General features: G+C 43.0%; 2 protein-coding genes across 6 annotated transcripts; one reads left to right on the forward strand and one right to left on the reverse strand.

The window, feature by feature from the left end:
* The first annotated feature begins 701 nt into the window (after positions 1–701).
* LOC106575732 (POU domain, class 2, transcription factor 1) lies at positions 702–12,868 on the forward strand. Of its 5 annotated transcripts, none has more exons than XM_014152395.3 (13): positions 702–819; positions 3,652–3,714; positions 3,998–4,080; positions 4,887–5,078; positions 5,161–5,287; positions 5,360–5,448; positions 5,578–5,754; positions 6,069–6,210; positions 6,360–6,514; positions 6,711–6,957; positions 7,911–8,145; positions 8,246–8,316; positions 8,529–12,868. In XM_014152395.3, the coding sequence occupies exons 1-13, from the start codon at positions 774–776 to the stop codon at positions 8,795–8,797; spliced, it is 1,896 nt and encodes a 631-aa protein (XP_014007870.2). In that variant the 5' UTR covers positions 702–773; the 3' UTR covers positions 8,798–12,868. The 5 variants fall into 5 exon arrangements, with proteins under 5 accessions (XP_014007870.2, XP_014007872.2, XP_014007873.2 ...); XM_014152397.3 differs by having other exon boundaries at positions 8,246–8,304; XM_014152398.3 differs by having other exon boundaries at positions 5,161–5,269.
* Positions 12,869–13,014: 146 nt separating this feature from the next.
* LOC100136514 (CD3zeta-2) lies at positions 13,015–23,514 on the reverse strand. The gene is given in 7 exon segments (NM_001123620.1): positions 13,015–13,600; positions 13,915–14,004; positions 14,105–14,134; positions 14,239–14,313; positions 14,399–14,440; positions 14,568–14,668; positions 23,278–23,514. Coding segments are annotated over 7 exon segments (468 nt in total). The 5' UTR covers positions 23,339–23,514; the 3' UTR covers positions 13,015–13,531.
* Between the last annotated feature and the right edge of the window lie 487 nt (positions 23,515–24,001).

The following is a 24,001-nucleotide window of genomic DNA, read 5'->3' on the forward strand; positions in this document are numbered from 1 at the left end:
TCTGGTTGTTTTTATTTTTTAATCTCATTCCTCATGCCTAAGGACACTGACCTGGATTCTAGTTGATCACATCTTTATGGGAAACATGAGACAGAGTAGAAGAATAGAAGACAGAATAAAAGGAATTAGGATAAGCATGAACCAAATCGCATAGCACTTTACATTGTAAGGGGGAACTCAACATATTCATCACTACTGAACTGGGTGCTTTTTATCACAATATTTTTACCCCATACATACTATCTGCTTGTTATATTATGGGTAGAAGACTACAGCAAGACACACTGACAAGGCAGTCAATATCCTATTGAGCGTCTGTCTAGCCCTACAAGTATGGGCATGTACTGTATGCACTCGCACAGTTCAAGCCAGAAGACATACACGCGCGCAAATAACATAGTCAATGCTACTGTTCCACATTGCGAAAGAAAAACATGTCATTACCACTCTCTGCCATGGTTTATTTGTAGTGGTGTTATTGTCTCTATTGATGCCAGGTGAGTGTTAGGCTAGTGACTAGATGAACATGCTAGATGGGCAAAAGTAAAAAAAAAAAAAGTATATGCAGAACTGAGCTAGAACAGCCGATATCTGTTCTAAAATTAATTGTAGGATTATGTTAGGGTTGGTCGGGTATAAGTGTTTAAAATCGTGTTCGAGGTTTTTGAAGCGCTGTAGGCCTACTTCCGTCGGTTCTAGCATGGTCAGATAGTGACGACCCGGGTGGGAGGGCTTCTATAGTTGACTGAATGCATTTGTTTTAAATATTCAATATGGCTGACGGAGGAGTAATGAGCCAATATGAAAGTTCAGGACCAGGTAATCATTACTACATTTTACATATTCATTTGCCGATTATATCTTATTTGGCTTGACTTCGTAACAAATAAACGAAAAAGCCAGCACCATATGGTTGGTCCAGTTTACAATCTTACCCGGCGCGTGTAGGAGCAAAAAAAAAACTAGCCAGGATTGTTATTGTCGTTCGAGGAGAAGACATTCCCTCCTTTGTGTGGTGCGCGTTCCATATTCATAGCCAAAAGTCAAAGCAATTTAACATATTTTATCTGTAATCGGCAACGCTGTTGAGTTGTTTGCTCTAGCTATTTCACTTTTTTATTTGTAATGGAACATGGCTACAGAAAAAAAGGCAATAGTTAACGAGCTAGCTTCGCTTGCATGGACACTAGCTAGCAAATAGCTAGTGTTACTTCGTGCTAACTAGCAGCTCGCTACATTTTGCATATTCATTTATCTCAGAGGTATGCTTAGAATTAAATAATCTAGCGAGGACTTGATACAACAATTGCATTAATTCAGTAAATCTATTATTTGCAATGCAGTTGGGAGGAGGGTTTACCGCTAGGAGGAGATCACTTATTTTCATTACGATCTGACTACAGTAATTTGATTGTAGTAATGAACACAGTCAACGTTTTGGGTACTGTATCAATGAGATCGCACCAACGAAAAACTATGAAAATCCATGGAAACGTTGACATCCTTATAGCGTAGTTCTCCTAACTTATCTTCGACATTTGAACTAAATCGTTTTGATAAAATGTTAAACAGCTTGGAGTGGAGTTTGCCACCACGTTTGTAACTCTGGTTACAGGCAAGTAAGTACCTGTACCAAGTTCCAGGCCAAGGTCACAGACTAGCTATCAGGTTGAATACTTTTTGGGCAAAGAGGGCTACTGTTCCCAACTGGTTTGTTCTGTTTGCTAGTGAAAGCAGACTGAAATTGAAATGGCCAAGTTTGTCATCCTTTGTGTCTTCCCCGCTAGGCCTACAGGCATGCCAGTGGAATAACTTTTAGAGTTGTCCTAGTACTAGCTCAGCCTGTGTTTTCTGAAGAGTAAATGTGACACAGTTGAGTAAGAGACCCCTCCCTAGCCACCCCACGGTGTACTAGAGGTTAATGTAAGAACAAGGTCTTCTGTGGATCTCATGTAGACTACTCATCATATAGGCTACCCATCAGTTAGTCTCTTCCAAAACAATCACATTTTTGACTTAGCCTATTCCTTTCCCATTTTTCCTTTTACTACCGTCTAGTCCTGTAGTTGTCTACCTGGAGGTAAACGACTTCTGATAGAATGTTACGGAGTGTCGTAAAGCCCTGAGTGTCAGGGCCTCCAATGGTCAGGAGGAATCTGATGCAGTGTTTTTCAGCTCCAATTTGACAGAATATGATCAATGTTTTGCATATTTTGGATGTCTGTTATTTGAATATGCTGAATTTTCATTTTCTCTGCCATCTCCTCTCTCTGCCCCCTCTCACCTGTGCGCTCTATCTTCCTTATCTACTTTGCATTATGCATTTGGGTTTTCAATAAAATGAAAGCATAATTCATTGCTAATCTGAAATTCTATTAATTGAATGATTTGCATAATGCATTGTGTGCCAATTAGGTTTATGGAACTCAAGGCTCTTATCCACAACTGTCTGCTGAAGCTCCAACATTTTCAATGTAGGCCTACAGCCATCAGTCTCATATACACATTCAATGTCATATATGTTTTGTTTTGGAGATTTGCCATTGAAGAGAAGGCCATGATAAGGGTTTGAGTAGTCATACACTCACTCACGCCTTCATGTCTTGGATTTGGAAACAACGTTTACTATCAGTTTGCTATCAAATGGCAAAGTGGGGCCTACAGCTTGGAAGTAATTTATCACCCTCACATTATAAGAGTTGCGAGGGAGAGAGTGCGCACAAGAGTGAACTTATTTGGCACATGCCACGTACTCCTTAAAAGATATCTAATTAATATGCAAATTAGCTGATAAATATTTATAAAGATTTTTTGAATTATGCAGAAAGCTTTCGGAGCGCTGTGTGAAATGAATTGCTCGCCGCAACTTCAAAGTGGGCGCCTTGGCTTAATGAGAAACGGGGGGCTGAATTTGCATACGGCTCTAATCAGCTGAATACTGATTACGCTGCTTCGTTATGGGCGCTACGCTGCCAGCTGCACTCTGTTTCTGTTCCATTCCACAGGGAGAGAGCGAGAGAGGAAAATTAGGAGAAAAAGACAGGAGGACTGTTTGCCACACTCTTGTTGATTTGTTACAGTGAGAGAGGCGGTGTGCCGATCAGCTAGTTGTTACAGTGAGAGAGGCGGTGTGCCGATCAGCTAGTTGTTACAGTGAGAGAGGCGGTGTTGTTACAGTCAGCGAGAGAGAACACTAGACGGATCTCCTCCTGCTGTGTTGGGTTCTGTTTAACACATCTGGCTGTGCCAGTCTTCTGGGTTCTGATTGCTCCTGGTCAGTGGGCCCAACTGAGCGGGGTCAGTGCCAGCTGGCCTGGATGGCACGCCAGTGATGCCACAGACTGGACTCTGCAATAGCCGGTGAGCAGAGCAGTGTGAGAGATCTGTTCCAATATCCACACTAACATACCACTTGAATGAAGCAATGTTTTGGGTTTGGATACAGTGCTATTCAATTGGTATGCTAGTAGTATGGGTACTGGGCCGTGTGTCATGACAATAGACTATTCCAGAACACCTGTGATGGTTTGTGGAATTCTACACTTGTTGATCCATTGAATTTGCCGTTTTCTGAAGGCATAAATTGAATTGTCATGTGCTGTTTCGGAGCCGTTTGGTAAGCTAAGCTTCTATTTTTCCTCTCTGTTTCAGACTCGATAATCAACCTGTCAGTATCCAGTAAAAGCAACATGGAGAACGGGGACATAGTCAAAGGTGAGTTCCTACAGCCTTTTTTTGATTACAGCTAGTGCCTTTAGTATGTCATGGAATGTGTTTCTTGGAATGAGCTTGGCCGTCTTTATATATTATGGCCTGTTTCATTTCCATCACAGAAAATGTAGTCCTGAACTGACTTGAGGTTCGATGGTGTTGTCCTCGGTGCTGTACTGTGGTAACAGAGTAGTAACAACTTTGAGTCTGTATATTTGGTCCAATGTGAAGATGTATGTTGGAGGATTTTGACTGTGTTGTTCTGACTGACCTCCCGTCTCTCTAGGCGTGCTGACCAATGGCCGGGACTCTCAGAAGCAGACTGTCATGTCCCTCACCAATGCACAGTCACAGGCTCTGCTGCAACAGGTAACACACACACTCCCACCTTCTTCTTCTTTTTACAAAAGCCAGAAATGCTCATTTGCATACTTTTAGTCTCTAATACTCTACAAGCCAATAGTCAGTTAGCTCCATAGCCAACATGATGCTAACACCAAGGCAAGACGGATAAGATCCCGTCCCCTTGGCTACAGTTCAGGACTACAGGGTAGCCTAGTGGTTAGAGTGTTGGACTAGTAACCGAAAGGTTGCAAGTTTGAATCCCAAAGCCGACAAGATAAAAATCTGTTGTTCTACCCCTGAACAAGGCAGTTAACCCACTGTTCCTAGGCCGTCATTGAAAATAAGAATTTGTTCTTAACTGACTTGCCTAGTTAAATGAAGGTAAAATAAAATACTCAAGGGGTCCATTCATTGCCATGGTGACGCCTTTAGCCCGCTACTTTAGCCCGCCAGCTTGGAACTAGCCGTTAAAATGGAAGCATGCCTCCTCTCACTGAAACAAAAAACCAGCGCGCTGTCTGCTGCATGCTAATTAGCCCACTCCAACTGTCGCTTAGAAACAGGTGGGGGTGGATATGCAAATGTATGCCAATTTACATGTGCCTCATAACCGGTCTTTGATTATAATACTCCCACCGCTCTCTCTCTCTCTCTGCAGTCATATCCCCATAGGTTGCACTGGCTTTTTACAATTTAAAAGTAGTAGGGTTTAAGCCACAGATTAAATCTCTGATACACCCCCTTTTATCTCTCTTACTCACATGCTCTCTCCCTCAATCTCTTCTCTCTGTCTCGTGTGTGTGTGTGTGTGTGTGTGTTTGTTTGTGTAGTTGACCTTGTCTCCAGCGCAGCAGCAGCTGTTTCTCCAGCAGGCTCAGGCCCAGCTCCTTGCAGCAGCCGTTCAGCAGCACTCCGCCAGCCAGGCCCAGAACAGCAGCACCACGGGGGCTGCCATTTCTGCCTCCGCAGCCACCCCCATCACCACCCAACTCCCACTGTCCCAGCCTATACACATCACTCCTGTAAGAGATCTACTATAGTGTTATATACTCACTCACACACAGTGACTCATACTTGTCTAACACTGGCTCCTCTCCCTCTCAGCTCCAGCAGCAGGGCCTGCAGCAGTTTGTGTTGGTCCAGCCAGGTCATTCCATGGCCACCCAGCTACAGCCTCAGTTCTTCATCTCCCAGACTCCACAGGGACAGCCCAGTATGTTTCAGTATCATAGTAAGCTATACACCAGCACTGAAGTAGTTTCATGTTTCAGGAACTTTCACTAAACCGTCTCTCATTTGACAGATCTCCTGCAAGCCCAAAATCTTCTCACTCAACTACCTCAGAGCCAAGCCAACCTCCTACAGACTCCAACTATCACAATCGCTCCACAGGTTAGGGGAAACACACACTTTTCCACAGTAGCCGAATTGTTAGTGGCTGTGGGTTGTTTCAGGACAGGAACACAGACCATGCACATCTCTTATCTTCCTCCCTCTATCTTTCTCTCCTATCGCGCGCAGGCGGCCGCTCCCACGCGGACCATAACTGCCACCCCCGGCCAGCTCCTCATCCACAGCCAGACCCCGCCCCCTAAGGGTCTGGGCACGCCCACTCTGGAGGACGCCAGTGATCTGGAAGAGCTGGAGATTTTCTCCAAGGCCTTCAAACAGAGGAGGATCAGACTGGGCTTCACACAGGTATGGCCCAGGGACTCAGGACTGGCTTCCGCTGTAATACGCTCATAATAGATTGGATTTTATTTTTTGTGTTTGTGAAATTATTTAATCCCAAACTTATTTTTTTTCCCCCTCATTATTTTACCATAGAAACAGGATATGAAAGAGTTCCATGGATTGCATTTATATTGTACTTGAGCTTTTTTTCCTAAATACTCAGTGCTTCAAACTACATTTTTAAGGAAGGGAACTCACCCTATATACTACCAACCTGGTTGATGTCTGATGTCAGTCTTACTTTGCCTGCGTCCTCTCCCCCTCTCTTCTCCCTCCAGGGTGACGTGGGGCTGGCCATGGGGAAGCTGTATGGTAATGACTTCAGCCAGACCACCATCTCCCGCTTTGAAGCACTCAACCTGAGCTTCAAGAACATGTGCAAGCTGAAACCGCTGCTGGAGAAGTGGCTCAACGACGCAGGTAGGTCCTCATAAGGAAGGTGTGTGTGTGTGTAATCTTTTTTATTTTTTAAATTGTCATTATGTACATTTTTATATTTGGATAGTGTATCTGAGAATTTTTCTCCCTCTGTGTTTTCTGACCCACTCTCCTTGTCCCCCTGGCTGCAGAGAATGTGAGCTCAGAGTCCAGCCCCAGCCTCAGTCCCCTGGGCTCTGGTCACGGGTCACTCAGCCTGGCGTCTGACCTCAATAGCCGGCGCCGCAAGAAGAGGACCAGCATCGACACCAATATCCGCGTGGCCCTGGAGAAGAGCTTCCTCCAGGTGAGACCTGGTTCTAACAAAGAAGATTGTACCTGTTCAGGCGAGATTTAGATGCCTTTTAGAAGAGCTCGACCCAAATAAGGGATGTTTGACTGTACGCCGTGCATTTAGAAGTAGCCGGGGTGTCTACAGAACACTGCCAGCTCTTGGTGTCTACTTTCTCTCACTGAGTCTGGTGTTCTTTGTCCCCTTGCAGCAAAACCAGAAGCCGTCGTCAGACGAGATCTCCCTGATAGCAGACCAGCTGAACATGGAGAAGGAGGTGATCCGGGTGTGGTTCTGTAACCGCCGGCAGAAGGAGAAGAGGATCAATCCTCCCAGCAGCTCGGCTTTCCAGAAGTCCATCTTCTCGTCCCCTACTACTGCCAGCCTGGTGAACACTGTACCCCAGACCACTGTGACCGTCACCCCCTCTCTGCCTGTCACCAGCTTCAGCCTCACAGGTACGTGTATATTTTTCTAGTCTGGGGTGTACTCGTCTGATCTTTTCCATTGATAGTTTCTGTGATGGCAAAGCCCAAAGAGGGCTTCACCGCCTAGTGGAAAGTGTGTCCTCTGTGCATCTCTATGGGTCATATACATGCAGGCTATAACCACAACTGATAGCTGATGTTTGGTTTACATTATATATGGCTAATTAAGCAGCCCATATATGTATGTATGTATGTATGTATGTATGTATGTATGTATATGTAAGTAGAGCGAGCAGCCTGCCTTCCTCTCTCCCACAGTCAAACTGAGCTGTTGAGATATTTTTCATGAAAGTAATATAAACCGTTACTTTTGTTAAATGTAATGAGTAACATTACTTTTTCAAGTAACTAATCCCAACACTGATGGGTAGTAGCAGTTCCACATTAGTTTATCCAGACTAAGATCATGGGAATTGCCAGGGACCTCACGATACCATATCACCGTACTTAGGTGCCGATTCTTCTATATGTATTGCGATTTGATACTATGATTTTTATTGCGATTTCGATGTTCCAAACATATTACTCACCATGTCTGCTGCAGAGGGATGAGGGAGAGCCATGAGAAAACTGGTTTTGATTAGTCAGTGAAATAAAAGTGCTGAAAACAAATTGGCTTCCTATTTTAAAAGAAGATGGAGAACAAGCATTTCGCCACATCTGCTAAACCCATGTATGTGACAAACAAAATTTCATTTGAAGCTATGAAGGAAAAATAGTGCTCGTACAGCAAACTAGCGCAAAAAAATGTATTGTCAAAACGATACGATATGCCGTCAAAAATAATATCCAGACTGTAACTTGATAGTTTTTTCCCCTCATCGTTGAAGGTGATGCTGACTAGTCTTTTGTCCTGTAGTTATTTATTTGATGTTGATAGTATATTATTTATATGGTGTAATGTTGACCATCCTGTGTTCTAGACAGGACCCTGGCGTCAGCCACCGGCAACACAGCATCCGTCATCTCCAGCACCCCTACAGTCCCCTCTATGTCCCTCACACCCTCCTCCTCCGTGACAACCATGTCACAGCCAGCCGTTACCATGACGCAGGCGGGGCAGATGCTCTACAGCAACGGCGGGGGTCTGGCTGCAATGGCGGCTGCAGCGGCGGGAATCAGCCCGAGTCTCATGCCCTCATCGCAGTTCAACACAGGGTGAGGCTCACACAGACACAAAGTGCTGTGTCCACTCAGTATCTAAGTGAAAAAGATGTATTGTGTCCATTATCACATAAGTGACTGATTACTCCTCCAGGGGGGCCTTACTGAACCTAACCACTGCAGGTTTTGGAGGAGCGCTAGCCACCATCCAAGGTGTGTTGAGTGGCAAGTACACCCCGCTACTATGCACCTTTATATACATACTTAAATATACATTTAATGTGTTCCTTTCTGGCTTGTTTAAAAGTCACTAGAGCTCTGAAATAGGGTTGTTTTGGTTACAAGAAGGGATGTGGAACCCTTGCTTTCTCTTGTCTTATCAGGGAGAAATGATCCCCAGTCACTATGCTAGTCTAATCTTCCCTCCTTCCTCGCAGCTCTGGCCTCCAGCGGGTCCTTCCCCATGACCACCCTGGACGGGAACGGGAACCTGCTATTTGCCAACACCAGCATGCCTTGCTCCGCCCCCAGCATGGTGAACACGCCCCTATTCCTGAACCCCCAGAGCCTGTCCTTATTGGGTAGTAACCCTGTCAGCTTCATCCCTGCCAGTGCCCTCAGCCTGCAACTCACCGCTGGCACCAACACCATCACCACGGCAACCACACCAGTCAACACCATCGTCAGAGCCTCTAAGGCCCAATGAATGAACTCGCGGGGCGGGTCGCTCCCCATTTCTTCCTCTTCAGTGGTCGTTATTTAATCTTTGTTCTTTTAAGCTACCACCAAAAAGTTGTTGTTGGAAAAATATTCTTAAGATGTTTTCCTCCCTGTCTCTGCCACAAGGGGTCCTAACGGTCCTTTCAAAGATTGATTGAGATTTGGCAATAGAATCTCTTTTTCCTCAGAACTGCTTCTAAAACCAAAAATGTGCGTTTTGATTTAATTTTGCTGAGTATTGAATGAAACTGACACGGTTTAACTTTCTAGAGAGACTTCATGATGATCTGTGTGTTAGGTTCTCTAATTTGAAGTTTTACTTGAGGGCGTGTTGTACAGGCCTTGACCGTTGACATCAGATTTACAACTAAAGATTAGATTTCTCTCTGCTTGTTTTTCATGTTACCTAAAATGTTCTTTGCGGTTAGTTGTGTGCTCTCTGATATTTGCCGTTTGTACATTTTTGTACATTTCTCAAAACTTTTATTAAAAGTTTTGTTGCTTTAACATGTTTTTCAACTTAGTTCCAACTCTTTAAAAATAATCACTTGAGTGTGAGAGAGCCTGGATGTAGACTTGCTATGGAAGAGCTTTACTGCAGTCTCTGGGAAGAGTTAAAAACAGCGGACTTCAAGAACTTATCCAACCCAAAAATATTAGTGTACTAGACTTAGCTCTATATTATCATCACACTAGTGTAATGTAGCATAGGGATTTATCTAATGGACCTCTCCAGAGTGGGAGAGATTAATGCAATATTTTGAAGGGGACTTTCCAAAGACTAACAAAGATGTTTCTCTCTGATATTCTCCTCCCTTATGCCGAGGTCTATAGAAGACAGAGGCAGGATACCAAAAAGAGCATCTGGAGAAGGTAGGGTAAGGTGTCAGTAGTACAGTGGGGTTGCATGGCCCATACTGAGTCTCTGCCTTGGATTACATGAGTTCAAGAAGGTATTTACAAGAGTAATGATCTTGAAGTAATACTCAGGATAGCCATTTCCCAGTGAGTCACTGCATGTTCAAGTTAAAGGAGATTGTCCAGGTCTGGCCTTCTCTGAGCTTATTCTTTCTCGTAAGACCAAATATGCTGCCACTAGAGCCCCAGGTACTGCAATCAGTACTGACTCATAACATAATATATTGAAATACCTCAGCAGCAAGAAAACAATATATATAGTCAAGCAAAACTGAAATCAGAAATTCTAAGAATGTAGAAATGTTTACCTGTTTTTGTTGTTGTAGCTTTGCTGTACGTTTGAAACGGTGACTAAATAGCAGAGAATCATATCTTGATACACAACATGAGCTGACTCCACATGCACTGCAGTGTCCAGTACTACTGCTATTATTATGTAATATATTCACGGAAATGGTAGTTTATTCTTGTCTGATCCTACATACCAAAGCATTAGCGTTTTAATTTTGTAGCTGGTTTGATGGGTAGGTCTCTTGGTGGTGTTTGTTTGTTCTGGGGGTTTCCTGCAAAGCCTTATGGGAAATGTAGTTGTATCTCTGCTTACTTGAGTCTTTTTGATGTGGGTTTGCTCTGCTATATTGAGAAGTTTTTTAAATATGTATCCGAGGGCCATTTTTACTTTACGTCTAGCGCTCGATATTCACATGCAAGTAATATATATATATATATACATTAAATATTCCTGTTTTCTATCTGAACTAGTAGGTTCCTGTAATTTGAATGTAGTGCATTCTTTAACATCCTCTTTAGGATAGAAATGTGTGTGTGACTCTGGACCAAAGTAAACCACAGGGTGTGGACTGATCCGTTTCTGGCCTTTTTGTCTGTTGATTTGCAGTTTAATGATTTGATTTGCCAATTTAAAATCCATGCCATTTTTTTGACCTGGCAACAGATACCCATACCAAACTGTTGAGGATATAAACACGAAGTCCAAATGCTTGTTTCCATTATGGTCCTCTTGTAACTAAGGAAATGTACTCAAGCTGTACTGCGTTTTGTTTTTTACTTTTGTGTGTGTGCTGTTTTATCAAAAAAATGTAAAGCCAGAAGTTTTCACAATTTGTACTTTTCATGCCTTTATGTTTACATCACAAGGGAGAAAATGTTTTATTTTGTGGCCTTAATGGATGGGATGGATATTTGGTATCTCCAGACTACTACTTGTATGTTAATGCAGGTTAAAAAACAACCTGTTTGTAAAGCTTTACTGACATCCTAACTGATGGTTCCAGTCTTGGGGAGGGACAGGCTGTCTAGTGCTGGGTTCATCTGGGACTGTTGGGCCTATTCAACACCAGGAGGCTGCATCTCAAAAGAAACCAAAGACATAACGCTCTACCACACACTTAGATCAGTGGTGCTGCTGTCCTTTGTAGTCGCTTTACCTGAATGTTGTGCAGTTAGTCATCACATCGTCTTAGTTTTATTTGTACACCAAGTAATGCAGGGGTCGGCAACATACGGTCAGAGGAAAAAAACACTCCAGGAAACTTTTGAACGTCTAAAACTAGAAAGTATTTAAATTATAATGGACCTTTTACGTTTTAAAATAACTGCCCTTTTTCTGGCCCATAAATTGCTGTTGCCGAACAAATCGGTCCCCAAAAAAGTGTGGCCCTCCGCTGAATTTTTAAATCCCGATGTGGCCCTTGAGTCGAAATTATTGCTCACCCCTTAACATTTGTTTTATTTCTACATCAAGTAGAGGGCAGATCTTTTCCTCCAGCTGTATTCCAAAGCAAAAATCCTGTTAAATGGTTCATCTACACAAATACCAAAGAATACTCTGGCCGGGATTCAATCCGATCGCAGGGTTATAGGCGTTGCGGCTTTTAAAGGCAATTTCTGATTGAGCTGAACATATGCAGCATTTATTGTGAATGGGACCTCTGCAAAAGCAGGGAACATTGCCTTTAAAATACGTAATACCTTTCTTTATAACCTGGGACCGGATTGAATCCCGGCCTCTGACGGTCTTTCCCACTCTCTTCACGCTTCTCTTTCTACTCCCATCCCTACAGCGTATTTATACTGTAGTAGACTGATACAGAACCAAGCACTGGCATCCAAAGCGCAATGTATATTATGGTACATTTCAGGGAAGATATCGTCAAGCAGAAAATGTTTTTTGAAAAGAGCGTGTTTTTTTTCTCATTCAGTATGGATGTCAATGCAGAATGATCTTACTGTTGGTAGATGGTCAAATGTAAGGTATTTTTGTATGTTTTAGGATTCAGTGCCTCGATTCACTGCCTGTGTATCGTGATTTAATACTTTTTTTTAACAAAACAAAGAAAACGTGTAGGCCTGCATATCTTTTTCTAACACCCACACAGAGTTGGGTAGGTTACTTTCTAAATGTAATCCGTTACTAGTTATCTGAAATTGTAAACAGTTAACTAACTTTTAGATGACTCAGTAACGTAATCAGATTACTTTTAGATTACTTTCCCCTTGAGGCATTAGAAGACAAATGATCCATCAAACACGTGTCATAGTGGTCTCTGACTTGTGATCAGACTCACTCGGGAAATAAACATAAATTATATTTAATGTAATTGATAAAACAGAAAGGTGTCAATGTAACATTTTTGTAAACCAAGAAGTAATCTAGTTTTTCAAAAGTATCTAATCTGATTACAATATGTTTGCTGATAACGTAACGGATTACAGTTTTTTTTGTCATTGTTCTGTACACCACTCCAAATCTGGTCCCTACTTCCTCCTGTCTCGTTTAGTGAGGTAGCAGTTGTCACACTAACACTAGGTGGTGACACCCATGGTTGTGGCAGTGCAAGGTGTGATGTCACTACTTGGCAGACTACATAGATGATGAACACACCCACTCAACAGTATACTAGCTTACTACTGCTATATCAACTACTATCACGCCACACTGTTGTCACAGGAACAAGAACAACGTAGGGAGACCGTAGTCGTTTAACTATGTCCCATCTTGTCGACCTGTTTGTCTGCTGTATTTGGGGGATGACGTTTCTTTTTTACTTACAAATGTATATGAAAAATCTCTTACTGTAACTTTGTTATAAACATCATTAAAAGTAGTAACATTGTTGCCATTGTGTCTCTCCTTTGCAGAAGAAGACTCAGTGGTAAAGGACAAACCTGATAATCAGATCTTTGTAATGAGATGGCTTTATTATAGTGCTGAGGCACATTATTTATTATAAACATGAGGGGAAAGGGAACACAATTACACTGTACACTGTACACTGTATGCAAAATAACAACCTACATATTTATTCTTTAATTACATTACTCCAGGTATAAACTAGAGAAGCAGTAGCCAATGAGGAAGGGTCAGTAGGGTCGGTAGAATGAGTTAAGGTCAAAGGTTACAGACTGGGTGTGTATGGGGAGAAGAGACGAGAGCTAAAGTCATAAAATAGTGATAAAATATAATCAAGTTCATATATTAAGACAGTTATGAAATTGTTACTGGCGCAAAAGTCTCCAGATTTTCCAACAAAAGCCTTTAAGATAAAAAGGGACTAACACAACTGCAAACATACTTTTTACACAACAAGGACTGTTCTAGATATCAGTGATTATTAGATGTTGGTGGGTAAATAACTAACTATTGACCAATTTAAAATGATTTGAGAAGAGGGATATGGAACTGTTGCATACAACAACACTGTAGCAGTATACTCGCTGCAGATAGAAAGGTAAACAGGAGAGACCGCTGGACGAGGCGTGATCCTCCATGATGTTTCTGTTAGCGAGGCGGAGGGAGAGGCTGCATCTGGAGAGAGTCATAGGTATCCTTGGTGGCGGCACTCAAACCCTGATAGAGAGATGGAGGGGGGGGACACCGTCAACTAGGATTAATCCCAAATCTCTCACTAAACCCTTGCCTCATCCACTTTGTTCCAAACCTCTCACTGCACACTTCCCTCTCATCTACTTCCCTACAACTGTCCCCTCAGAGAGAAACTAACAGTGAAACAAGGGCTGTTATGTTTGTGTATTCGGGCCTTGTTAATTGGTTGGTTTCAGCGGTGGGGCGTGGTCAATAGGGAACGTGCAAGTAAGCGTTTCGTTGGACTGTGTGAACCATGTGTATCCTGTGCATCCGACAAATAAACTTCATCTACACACCTGGTACACCTGGTCGTTCTTGTTCCTGCGGCGCTGCTTGTCCTTCACAGCGATCTCCCTGTACGTGTCGTCTGTTGGTTTTTTAAGGGACTGCGGAGGGAAACACTGAGTTAGGAGAAACATATTCATATCTATTATAATATTTATAAACTAACATGAAATGATACTGTATGTTGGGTAATGCACTTACCGTGTAAGTGTCGTCATTATTCCGGCGATTCTGTGAATAATATAGGAAGGTACACAGAATCAGGCTTTTGATGCATGATTGGGGTAATACGAATCTCATTCTTCTACACGAGATATAGATCCACACACACTTACATCGCGTGCCGTTGCAGCACTCTCTGGATCCCTGTTTATTCGCCCATAACCACCTCCGTCCGTAGGTTTCAGATCCTAGAAAACACAGGGACAGTGTTCCAGGATCATCAACACCCCCCCCCCCCCCCACACACACACACACACACACACGACTACTCACAGTGTAGATATCATCATCCTCCAATATCTTGCCCTTGAAGAACTACAAGACAGAGAGATCAGCCAAATATGTTAAGACAATAACTGGTCCTAATAAAACTGGTACCTGTATATCCAATCAGAGGTTTATCTACATCTACCCATATAGTGGTGTGTACACTTGGACTCACTTTCTCTCTGAGCAACAGTCCAGTGATGACGAGACCGTAGAGCAGGAGGAAGCCATCCAGAATGTAGCAGAGTTTAGGGTCGTACAGTGGGGTCATCGCCTCTGCAGGGGAGACGTTGACATTAATGAAAACACACACACACACACCAAACACCCCAGGTAAAACCCACCCCTCACTGGTTGAAAGAATATGTCAGGAAGGTGAATAGAAGTAAGTGTGTGTGCGAATGAGTATGTGTCTATGTGCACTCACTTTCTCACACACACACACACACACACACACACACACACACACACACACTTTCTCATGTACTGAACAGAAACAGTTTCTTAACTTTTTCACTTCTCTCTCTCTGTGCGTCTCAGGAAGACAGTCATATGACAGTCAGGCTCCGTGTGGTTGCTGTGACTCTAAGCCTTTTTGTGGTGGGGGTGAGTAGAGCTGTATCTAGTTCAGTGGTTTCCTCAGCTGCAACACGTTCTGAGTGTGAGGTGGTATAACTGCCTATGTGAGCCCCAGGTGTGTGTTTCTGTTACTTATATGGCATCAGCAAAGACCTATTTCCAACTTACTTTGTACCAGGACTGACTAAAGCTTAGAGACCAAATCAGCCACATCCAAACGATAGGTATCGGTCCATGGACTGCAAAATACACCCTCCCCCTTCCTTATCTGTCATTTCCACTAAGACATATCTGATCTAGAAACAGTTTGGCCTCCCTTCAAGAGAGAGACTGACGATAAGGATGCAGTCAGGATTACAGAAGCCGATGAAACACTGTGGTCAGGCCTTAGGTTGGCTGAGACACTGAAACACTGTGGTCAGGCCTTAGGATGGCTGAGACACTGAAACACTGTGGTCAGGCCTTAGGTTGGCTGAGACACTAAAACACTGTGGTCAGGCCTTAGGATCCCGTGTGGCTCAGTTGGTAGAGCATGGTGTTTGCAACACCAGGGTTGTGGGTTCGATTCCCACGGGGGACCAGTATGGAGAAAAATGTATGAAATGTATGCATTCACTACTGTAAGTTGCTCTGGATAACAGCGTCTGCTAAATGACTAAAATGTAAATGTAGGATGGCTGAGACACTGAAACACTGTGGTCAGGCCTTAGGATGGCTGAAACACTGTGGTCAGGCCTTAGGATGGCTGAAACACTGTGGTCAGGCCTTTGGATGGCTGAAACACTGTGGTCAGGCCTTTGGATGGCTGAAACACTGTGGTCAGGCCTTTGGATGGCTGAGACACTGAAACACTGTGGTCAGGCCTTAGGTGTTTCAGTGTCTCAGCCATCCTAAGGCCTGACCACAGTGTTTCAGTGTCTCAGCTCTTAAGAAGTATATACAGTATACACTGAGTATACCGAACACCTAGCCTTGAACTGAGTTTACCTGTATGTGGTGCTGCTCCATCTGTTCTCTCCCTTTCAGAGGGAAAATAGGAGGAGACCTTCAGCATGGTGAATACAGAGGTGTGTGCTTCCATATACAGAGAAGTTCACAATTCTCCTTTATTTCTTGATCTGTGTGTCTGGATGATCATGTGACCTCCAGGTAACTGTCTCCATGCACAGAGCCCTTGCTGTTTAGTAATAACACATGTATTTGTAGATGTGGAGATGCATGTTTTCTACTGCAATCTGCTGTCCGCTTGCACCAATGAAAGAGGAGGCTGTGCAGTAGTCTATATGTGCCAGTCAGTGAATGAGAGAGGGAGGATATGTAGTAGTCTATATGTGCCAGTCAGTGAAGGAGAGAGGGAGGATATGTAGTAGTCTATATGTGCCAGTCAGTGAGGGAGAGAGGAGGCTGTGCAGTAGTCTATATGTGTCAGTCAGTGAATGAGAGAGGAGGCTGTGCAGTAGTCTACATGTGCCAGTCAGTGAATGAGAGAGGAGGCTGTGCAGTAGTCTACATATGTCAGTCAGTGAAGGAGTGAGGAGGCTGTGCAGTAGTCTACATGTGCCAGTCAGTGAATGAGAGAGGAGGCTGTGCAGTAGTCTACATGTGCCAGTCAGTGAATGAGAGAGAAGGCTGTGCAGTAGTCTATATGTGCCAGTCAGTGAATGAGAGAGGGAGGATATGCAGTAGTCTATATGTGCCAGTCAGTGAAGGAGAGAGGAGGCTGAGCAGTAGTCTATATGTGCCAGTCAGTGAATGAGAGAGGAGGCTGTGCAGTATTCTATATGTGCCAGTCAGTGAAGGAGAGAGGGAGGATATGTAGTAGTCTATATGTGCCAGTCAGTGAAGGAGAGAGGGAGGATATGTAGTAGTCTATATGTGCCAGTCAGTGAAGGAGAGAGGAGGCTGGGCAGTAGTCTATATGTGCCAGTCAGTGAATGAGAGAGGGAGGATATGTAGTAGTCTATATGTGCCAGTCAGTGAATGAGAGAGGGAGGATATGTAGTAGTCTATATGTGCCAGTCAGTGAATGAGACAGGGAGGATATGTAGTAGTCTATATGTGCCAGTCAGTGAATGAGAGAGGGCGGATATGTGGTCTACATTAGCAACACTGTACCACCAGGGTTGTTCAACCAGCCTAAAAGAAAATCGTCCTTTGCCTCATGTCACCTGCACTAAAAGCCATGTCAGAACACAGCATGTGACTCATAGAAGACAGGGTCAGGGCTCCAGTAGCAGACTGGTGCTGGGTTGTATTCATTAGGTATCTGGACGGAAGAAAACAGACAAACAGGGAGGGGCCACCTGAAATTGTCCAATAATAAACATTTGTTTTCGGTTCCTGTTGCAAAATGTTTTGCTAAGATGTGCGCTAATGAAGACGACCCTGTTAGAACCTTGTAAGAGGGGCCTCATCAAAGCACTACAACAGGAAATGCTTTCTTAGTCTAATCAAGTAATAATGTAGTCACTTGGTGAATGCGTTTATCCAAGGAGACTAAAAGATATACTCAATTCAAAATGTTTGCAGCTTGATGATTGAGTTCAGAATTGAACATTCTGCTTGTTTTCCTTGCCTTTCAAAATCCAAATAATTTATTTAATTAATTGTGCAAATAATAAAACCTATGGCAACAGCTATAGAACACAGCTAGATTGAATGGTAATTTGTGAATTGTTTCATTGAGGCCTGCTCTGTGTAAAGACTACAGCATCACAATGTCAAAGTTATTTCCATTTAAATGCATTTCCTTCATCCTCCCTGACCCTTTGTCTGTTCTGTCGTTTATCCTCAGAAAGTGGGACGGAGGCAGAGCTTTTGAAAGTGGGACGGAGGCAGAGCTATTGAAAGTGGGACGGAGGCAGAGCTATTGAAAGTGGGACGGAGGCAGAGCTATTGAAAGTGGGACGGAGGCAGAGCTATTGAAAGTGGGACGGAGGCAGAGCTATTGAAAGTGGGACGGAGGCAGAGCTATTGAAAGTGGGACGGAGGCAGAGCTATTGAAAGTGGGACGGAGGCAGAGCTATTGAAAGTGGGACGGAGGCAGAGCTATTGAAAGTGGGACGGAGGCAGAGCTTTTGAAAGTGGGACGGAGGCAGAGCTATTGAAAGTGTGACGGAGGCAGAGCTTTTGAAAGTGGGACGGAGGCAGAGCTATTGAAAGTGTGACGGAGGCAGAGCTTTTGAAAGTGTGACGGAGGCAGAGCTATTGAAAGTGGGACGGAGGCAGAGCTATTGAAAGTGGGACGGAGGCAGAGCTATTGAAAGTGTGACGGAGGCAGAGCTTTTGAAAGTGGGACGGAGGCAGAGCTATTGAAAGTGGGACAGAGGCAGAGCTATTGAAAGTGGGACGGAGGCAGAGCTATTGAAAGTGGGACGGAGGCAGAGCTATTGAAAGTGGGACGGAGGCAGAGCTATTGAAAGTGGTTAATCAGAAGCATAAAGTTGTACCCTGACCCTTAAAACAACAAACAAGCCACACTGTCCCACTCGCGTTAGAGGTTCAGAGGGAGAAAGTGTAGGCTGTATAGAAATAATGACGTTCACATTGAAAACCATTTAACCAAAAAGTTTCTATCATCATAATGGAGGTGTAGATCACATCTCACATTCCACTGTTCTGACTTAGAAACAAGGCTGCATGGGATTTCTGTTCATGCAACTCCGTGCAGCCAATGGCGATGTCCGCTTTAGGTATAATGCCAGGAGCTGCTTGTGCATTTGAGAGATTCTAACGCAGTTCTACGTCTGGCACAGCCGAAACAACTGCTATGCGGATGTTGGCTAAAGCGGACCTGATTGAATAGAGCCGTTTGTGTAAATGATGTTTCTCTCACTACATTGTTAATTGCTAGCAGCACCAAGTCATATTCTGGGCATGTGTAGGAATAAAAGGTGATTCTGATGTTTAAACGACAGATGGCCTACAGTTTACTGAGCCGAATTGGACATTGAGTGAGTGATTGACTAAATGAACAGTCTTTGTTCTGTGTTTGTAGCACCTTTTAATGTGTACATACTACAAAACATACTAAATGAGGTCGTTCAGTAAACAATTGATTTGTTTTCAATAACTTTTTGTCTTTTGACCTAGGAGGGTGACGTTTCCACTAGCACTGCCATGATTGTGGCTGTGGTCGCCTCACAGACACACTCTCCCTTCCCACCACAGGTAAACCCTAGTGTGGTTAAAGCCTCCTCAGGGGCCTCTGCAGAAAGGGCCAAACACATGTGGCAGGAACAGCAATACTGTCTCCACTTCAAAGTACTTGCTCCAGATAGTTCATCATTTGATGTAAATAAAAAAATGGATCTGTGTTCTTCATCACTTCATACTCAAATGTGATGCTTTATAGCACCATATTGTGCAATACTTCCATTGTGCAACACATTTACATGTGAACAAGTTCTAGTGAAGGTTAACCCTGATTACATGTTGTGCACGTTAATAAGTTAAGGTCAACTACACCCACACTCCAAACTGAATTACGGGGCTATGGAGAAACCACCTGTCCTGTTAGAGGCCTACTGACAGGAAATTAAATGGAATGTGATTAACCCCAGCACCATGAACCGTGAGGTATGATTACGGTCAAGTCCTAGATCGCAGATCGCTAGATTATCGTGAAGTGATATTATCTGAAACAGGAAGCTTTGAGTGTGAGGCTGGGGGGGGCATGGATAGAGGGGGGGGAGGGGTGTATCAGACCTGACATGATGAACTCTGCAGGTTGTTTCCTAATAACTATTTTTAAGAAACAGCTGCGTCGCTATGAGAACATATCTCTCTCTCTGCATTGCGGTCAGAGTTCGTGTCTCAAACCCTGAGAACGCTACAGAGTCCAGTTGTATAATATATTGCACAATTTTGAGTGTGTGAATGTATGTGAATTTGCAAGAAAAAATATATTTTAAACAGAAATATTGGAATTTGGCTACATTGTGTGGGAACCTAGCCTGTTTTTCACTGATTATGTGAATCCAACATTGATTATTACAGCAAGGGGAGAGTTCATTTTGAAATAGCCCACCCCTAAAACTAGGATTGTGTGTTTGATTGAATAGTAGCCTCAGTCTAGTCCATCTCAGGCCTGACCAGTGCAGTGGCCACAGGTAAACGGCGACAATTTGAATGTAAAGGTCAAAGGTTACAAGCTTTTTAATTGTTGTTAAAGAGTTTGCTGCTGAGGTCTTTTATTGCTAACTTTAGCGTCATGTACTGCCTGTGACCGTGTTGATGGAACATACCATCTATCTACTGGTCTCCTAAAAGGAAACTGACTGAAATCTTTGTTTTGATAGATTATTTTGCAGTATGGTGACATCAACATCTGTCATTTCTCGGTAGAAGTTTGTTGGAAAGAGAGAAACAAGTAGGTGTGTTAAAATCCTTGTTTAAAAAGTGACACTCAGCAACTTTGATGTACCGTCATTGAGTGATGTGATTTCACCCACGGAAAACTCTGTTTGAAGACGTGAATACATTTCCATTCAGCTTTTGCCTCTGAAGACAGACTGTTTATGTTTCAATTGCATAATCAGATGATTTGAGTAGTAAAAAAATCTGTTTTTTTTATTTTTCAGAGATTGTTGATCAGTTTAGAGCCTGTTGAGCAATGACAGCATAGTTTAGTTTAACACGCAGGACAAGATTAAGGGTGCAATTTAGCTGGATGAATTGCATTAAAACATTTTGAATAGACTATTGCATTTTTTAAAATAAAAATTCTGCAAATCAACACATTAGTAATTTTACATAAACTGCATCTTAAACCCCAAAAGTTGCTCACTGTGATGAAATAAATATCACTACATGTAATTTCAGATTTTATGGACCTGCCTTTGTCATTGGGATTTAATTAGTTAATAGTGTAACTGGTAGTATCAACTTTCAAACTCTAGTGTTGTTCAGAGCGGAAACAGAAGGCCCTCCTACATAGTTCTATGTCACAGTGGGATATGAGTGAGAGAGAACACCAACCCTGTCATGGTTACAGTAATGTATCTCACACCAGACACTTCGTGTTCGATGATGGGTACAAAAACAAAGCTTCCCCAAAATGACACAGCCAACAGGCAGAAAGGAGCGAACCGCTAACTGAAAATTAAATGGAGAAGTTGATATACATTGATAGTTTCTCTAATGCAAACACAATGAGCAAATCGTAAAGTGCAAAGTGGAGACGCTATTAACAACACTGACACTTTCTCTGATAAGCGTGTAAGAGGACTTGTCCAGGTAGGCAGTATATCGTAATCTATACATCTTTACAGTCCAAATAGGACACTTTTATACTGTCCAAAAGAACCCACCATTATTTAAACGCATAGTACAGTAACCATAACTTTCCCTGCATTTTAAATTGCTTATCTAAATAAAGAGTTGACCATTGACTGTCATTCACACACACTCTACAGTGTACATATCTACAATACAAAATATATAATACAACAATATACGTGTGTGTGTGTGTGTGTGTGTGTGTGTAGAGTCTACACACACACATTGTAATATTGTTGTATTATATATTTTGTATTGTAGATATGTAGTGGTGTAATAATGATATATGATGTACTGTTTTATCTTTTGTTTTATGTGTAATGTAAGTGCCTTAATGTGTTTGGACCCCAGGAAGAATAGCTAATGGCAGCAGCTAAAGGGGGATCTCTAATAAATACAAATTGGTTAACAACGGGGCCCGAGCGCTCACACGAACAGTTACACATACTGTAGACTAGCCTACGTCGCCGACACGGACTCTGCAAAATCAGAAAGTTAGAATTATGAAATATATATTTTTTAATGAAGTAATCATTAGCAATTTAGTTGTTAGCGTGAACCAATCCAAAATATGTTTCTACATTAGATATTCTTCAAGCGACCCCTCATTCTCTGTCTTTGAGAAGAAAAATTAAGTTGAAAAAGTAAAATCATGACGCTATCTCTCCTCCTTTTCTAAACCTTACCATAACCTTTATTTCACTGGTTGTGTTCTAAGATTACATTACCCTTTCTGGTAGAACATTACATTATGACACGGAGCTAAGTGATAATGACAAGGTATATAGCTACTCACAATGAAAACAGTATTTGTCCAGATAGACTATCCCTAATTTCAATATAATACTATTATTGATTCAGAGTAACGCACCACATACTTATTATAAACTGGGTGGTTCGAGCCCTGAATACGGATTGGCTGAAAGCCGTGGTATATCAGACCGTATACCATGGGTATGACAAAACATTTATTTTGACTGTTCTAATTAATTACATGTGTAACCAGTTTATGCCAGCAATAAGGTACCTCAGGGGTTTGTGGTATATGGCCAATATACCATGGATAAGGGCTTTATCCAGGCACTCCTCGTTGCGCATACGAACAACACTTAGTCATGGTATATTGGCCATACACTACACCCTCTTCGGGCCTTATTGCTTAAATATAACAATACAACAACAATACCGTAACTTACACTGACAGTGAGGGTTTGAGAATTCCTGTTGGAACAGGAAACAAGAATATGATAATTTTACTGGAATTAACAAATCTAGGTAGATGTTTTAAATTGGCGTGTTTAAAAAAAAAAAAATCTGTCCCCTTTGATGAGAAAACACAACAATCAGAGTGGAAGGAGACAGAAGACACCTCTGTTCTCCACATGATCAAAACCCAACTCAAAGTCAGAGCCGGGTCTCTGCCCGTCTGTTCACTTGTGTACAATACAGATCACACACACACTTTACAGTAACGTAACATTTGAAAGCCAATCCAAACCAACGTGAGGGCACTGACACGATGGAGAGAGTAGTAAATGTGGTGCAAAAAAGTCCCTTCATTCAGGGCCAAGAAGTTAAATACAGGTCAAGTTATTATTTCCTCTAACAATATGCCCTGGTTCTAAACACCTGTGTGAGAATCTGGAACTCTTGTGTTTATTAAACCCTCTATATGACTTCAGTGCTGTGCTTTGCTCTCTCTCGTTTGTCTTTTCCTGCTTCATCAAAGATGGCTGACTCTTGTTGAGAAACGGAGGACACCACCGTGAGTGAGCTGTGTTTTACCCAGCCAGCATTCAAAGCACCATGCAGGCATCATAGGTAGTACGACTCCATTTGAGTGGGTGCCTGTACAGCTGTATAGTGGTCAATAATGAGTAAACTAGACTTTCAGCTAAATACTACAGAGTTACACCAGCTCTTTGATGATACCAGGTTGTTGGAGGCTTCGGATGGTTGAGCACCGATTGACAGGGGTCAGGGATGAGCCCAGGTGCAAAGAGAAACAGGGTTTGGAGGGGTCTTACCGACATAGGGTAGTGCAGTAGACAGGACCAGCAGGCCTCCCGTCCACTTCCGAGGGTCCATCGCTCCACTCTGGATGGGTGCGGTCAAGGCCCTTCTCTTAGAAACCGTCCCACACTCCTCTCTGCTGTCCTCTCTTCTGTCTTCCTGGGCCTTGGGGGATGATGGCCCTCCAAAGCTGGGTTTTGTGGGCAACCTCTCGTTCTCCTGTCTCTCTTTGTGTTGGGGTGGTGTTGTCCTCCTACAGCAGCTGCTTGAGGCTGAGTGATGCTTCGACTCGCTGGCGGCTCCTCGCCTTAGCGTACAGGAAGTGGCTTAGTGTTCCTCCACCTGGTTACACAAGACAGACACACACGCCTCTCTCAGCCTGGCCTACACTTCCCTTATCCTCAACTCTAAAGACATGGCTCCTTCTCATTACTCAAAGGAGGCACTTCCTGTCAATGTTGAGAGGAATATGTTTTTGACTGAAGAGCTGTGTGTTATACAATTGTATTGGACTCATCTACTTAGTAGCCCAGTGACTGAAGAGCTCTGTGCTATTAGTTCTATTGGACTCATCTACCTAATAGCCCAGTGACTGAAGAGCTCTGTGCTATTAGTTCTATTGGACTCATCTACCTAATAGCCCAGTGACTGAAGAGCTCTGTGCTATTAGTTCTATTGGACTCATCTACCTAATAGCCCAGTGACTGAAGAGCTCTGTGCTAGTCTAGGCCTCTCCTG

This window comes from Salmo salar, chromosome 17 (assembly GCF_965601325.2).
Source record: "Salmo salar chromosome 17, fSalSal1, whole genome shotgun sequence".
Lineage (NCBI taxonomy): Eukaryota > Metazoa > Chordata > Actinopteri > Salmoniformes > Salmonidae > Salmo > Salmo salar.

Excerpts from the sequence above, each read along its gene's own strand:
- LOC106575732 (XM_014152395.3), top strand. The coding sequence starts at position 774 with ATGGCTGACGGAGGAGTAATGAGCCAATATGAAAGTTCAGGACCAG. Across the intron at positions 6,515-6,710 it reads TGGAGAAGAGCTTCCTCCAG|CAAAACCAGAAGCCGTCGTC; the intron begins GTGAGACCTGGT and ends GTCCCCTTGCAG. Across the intron at positions 8,317-8,528 it reads CATCCAAGGTGTGTTGAGTG|CTCTGGCCTCCAGCGGGTCC; the intron begins GCAAGTACACCC and ends CCTTCCTCGCAG.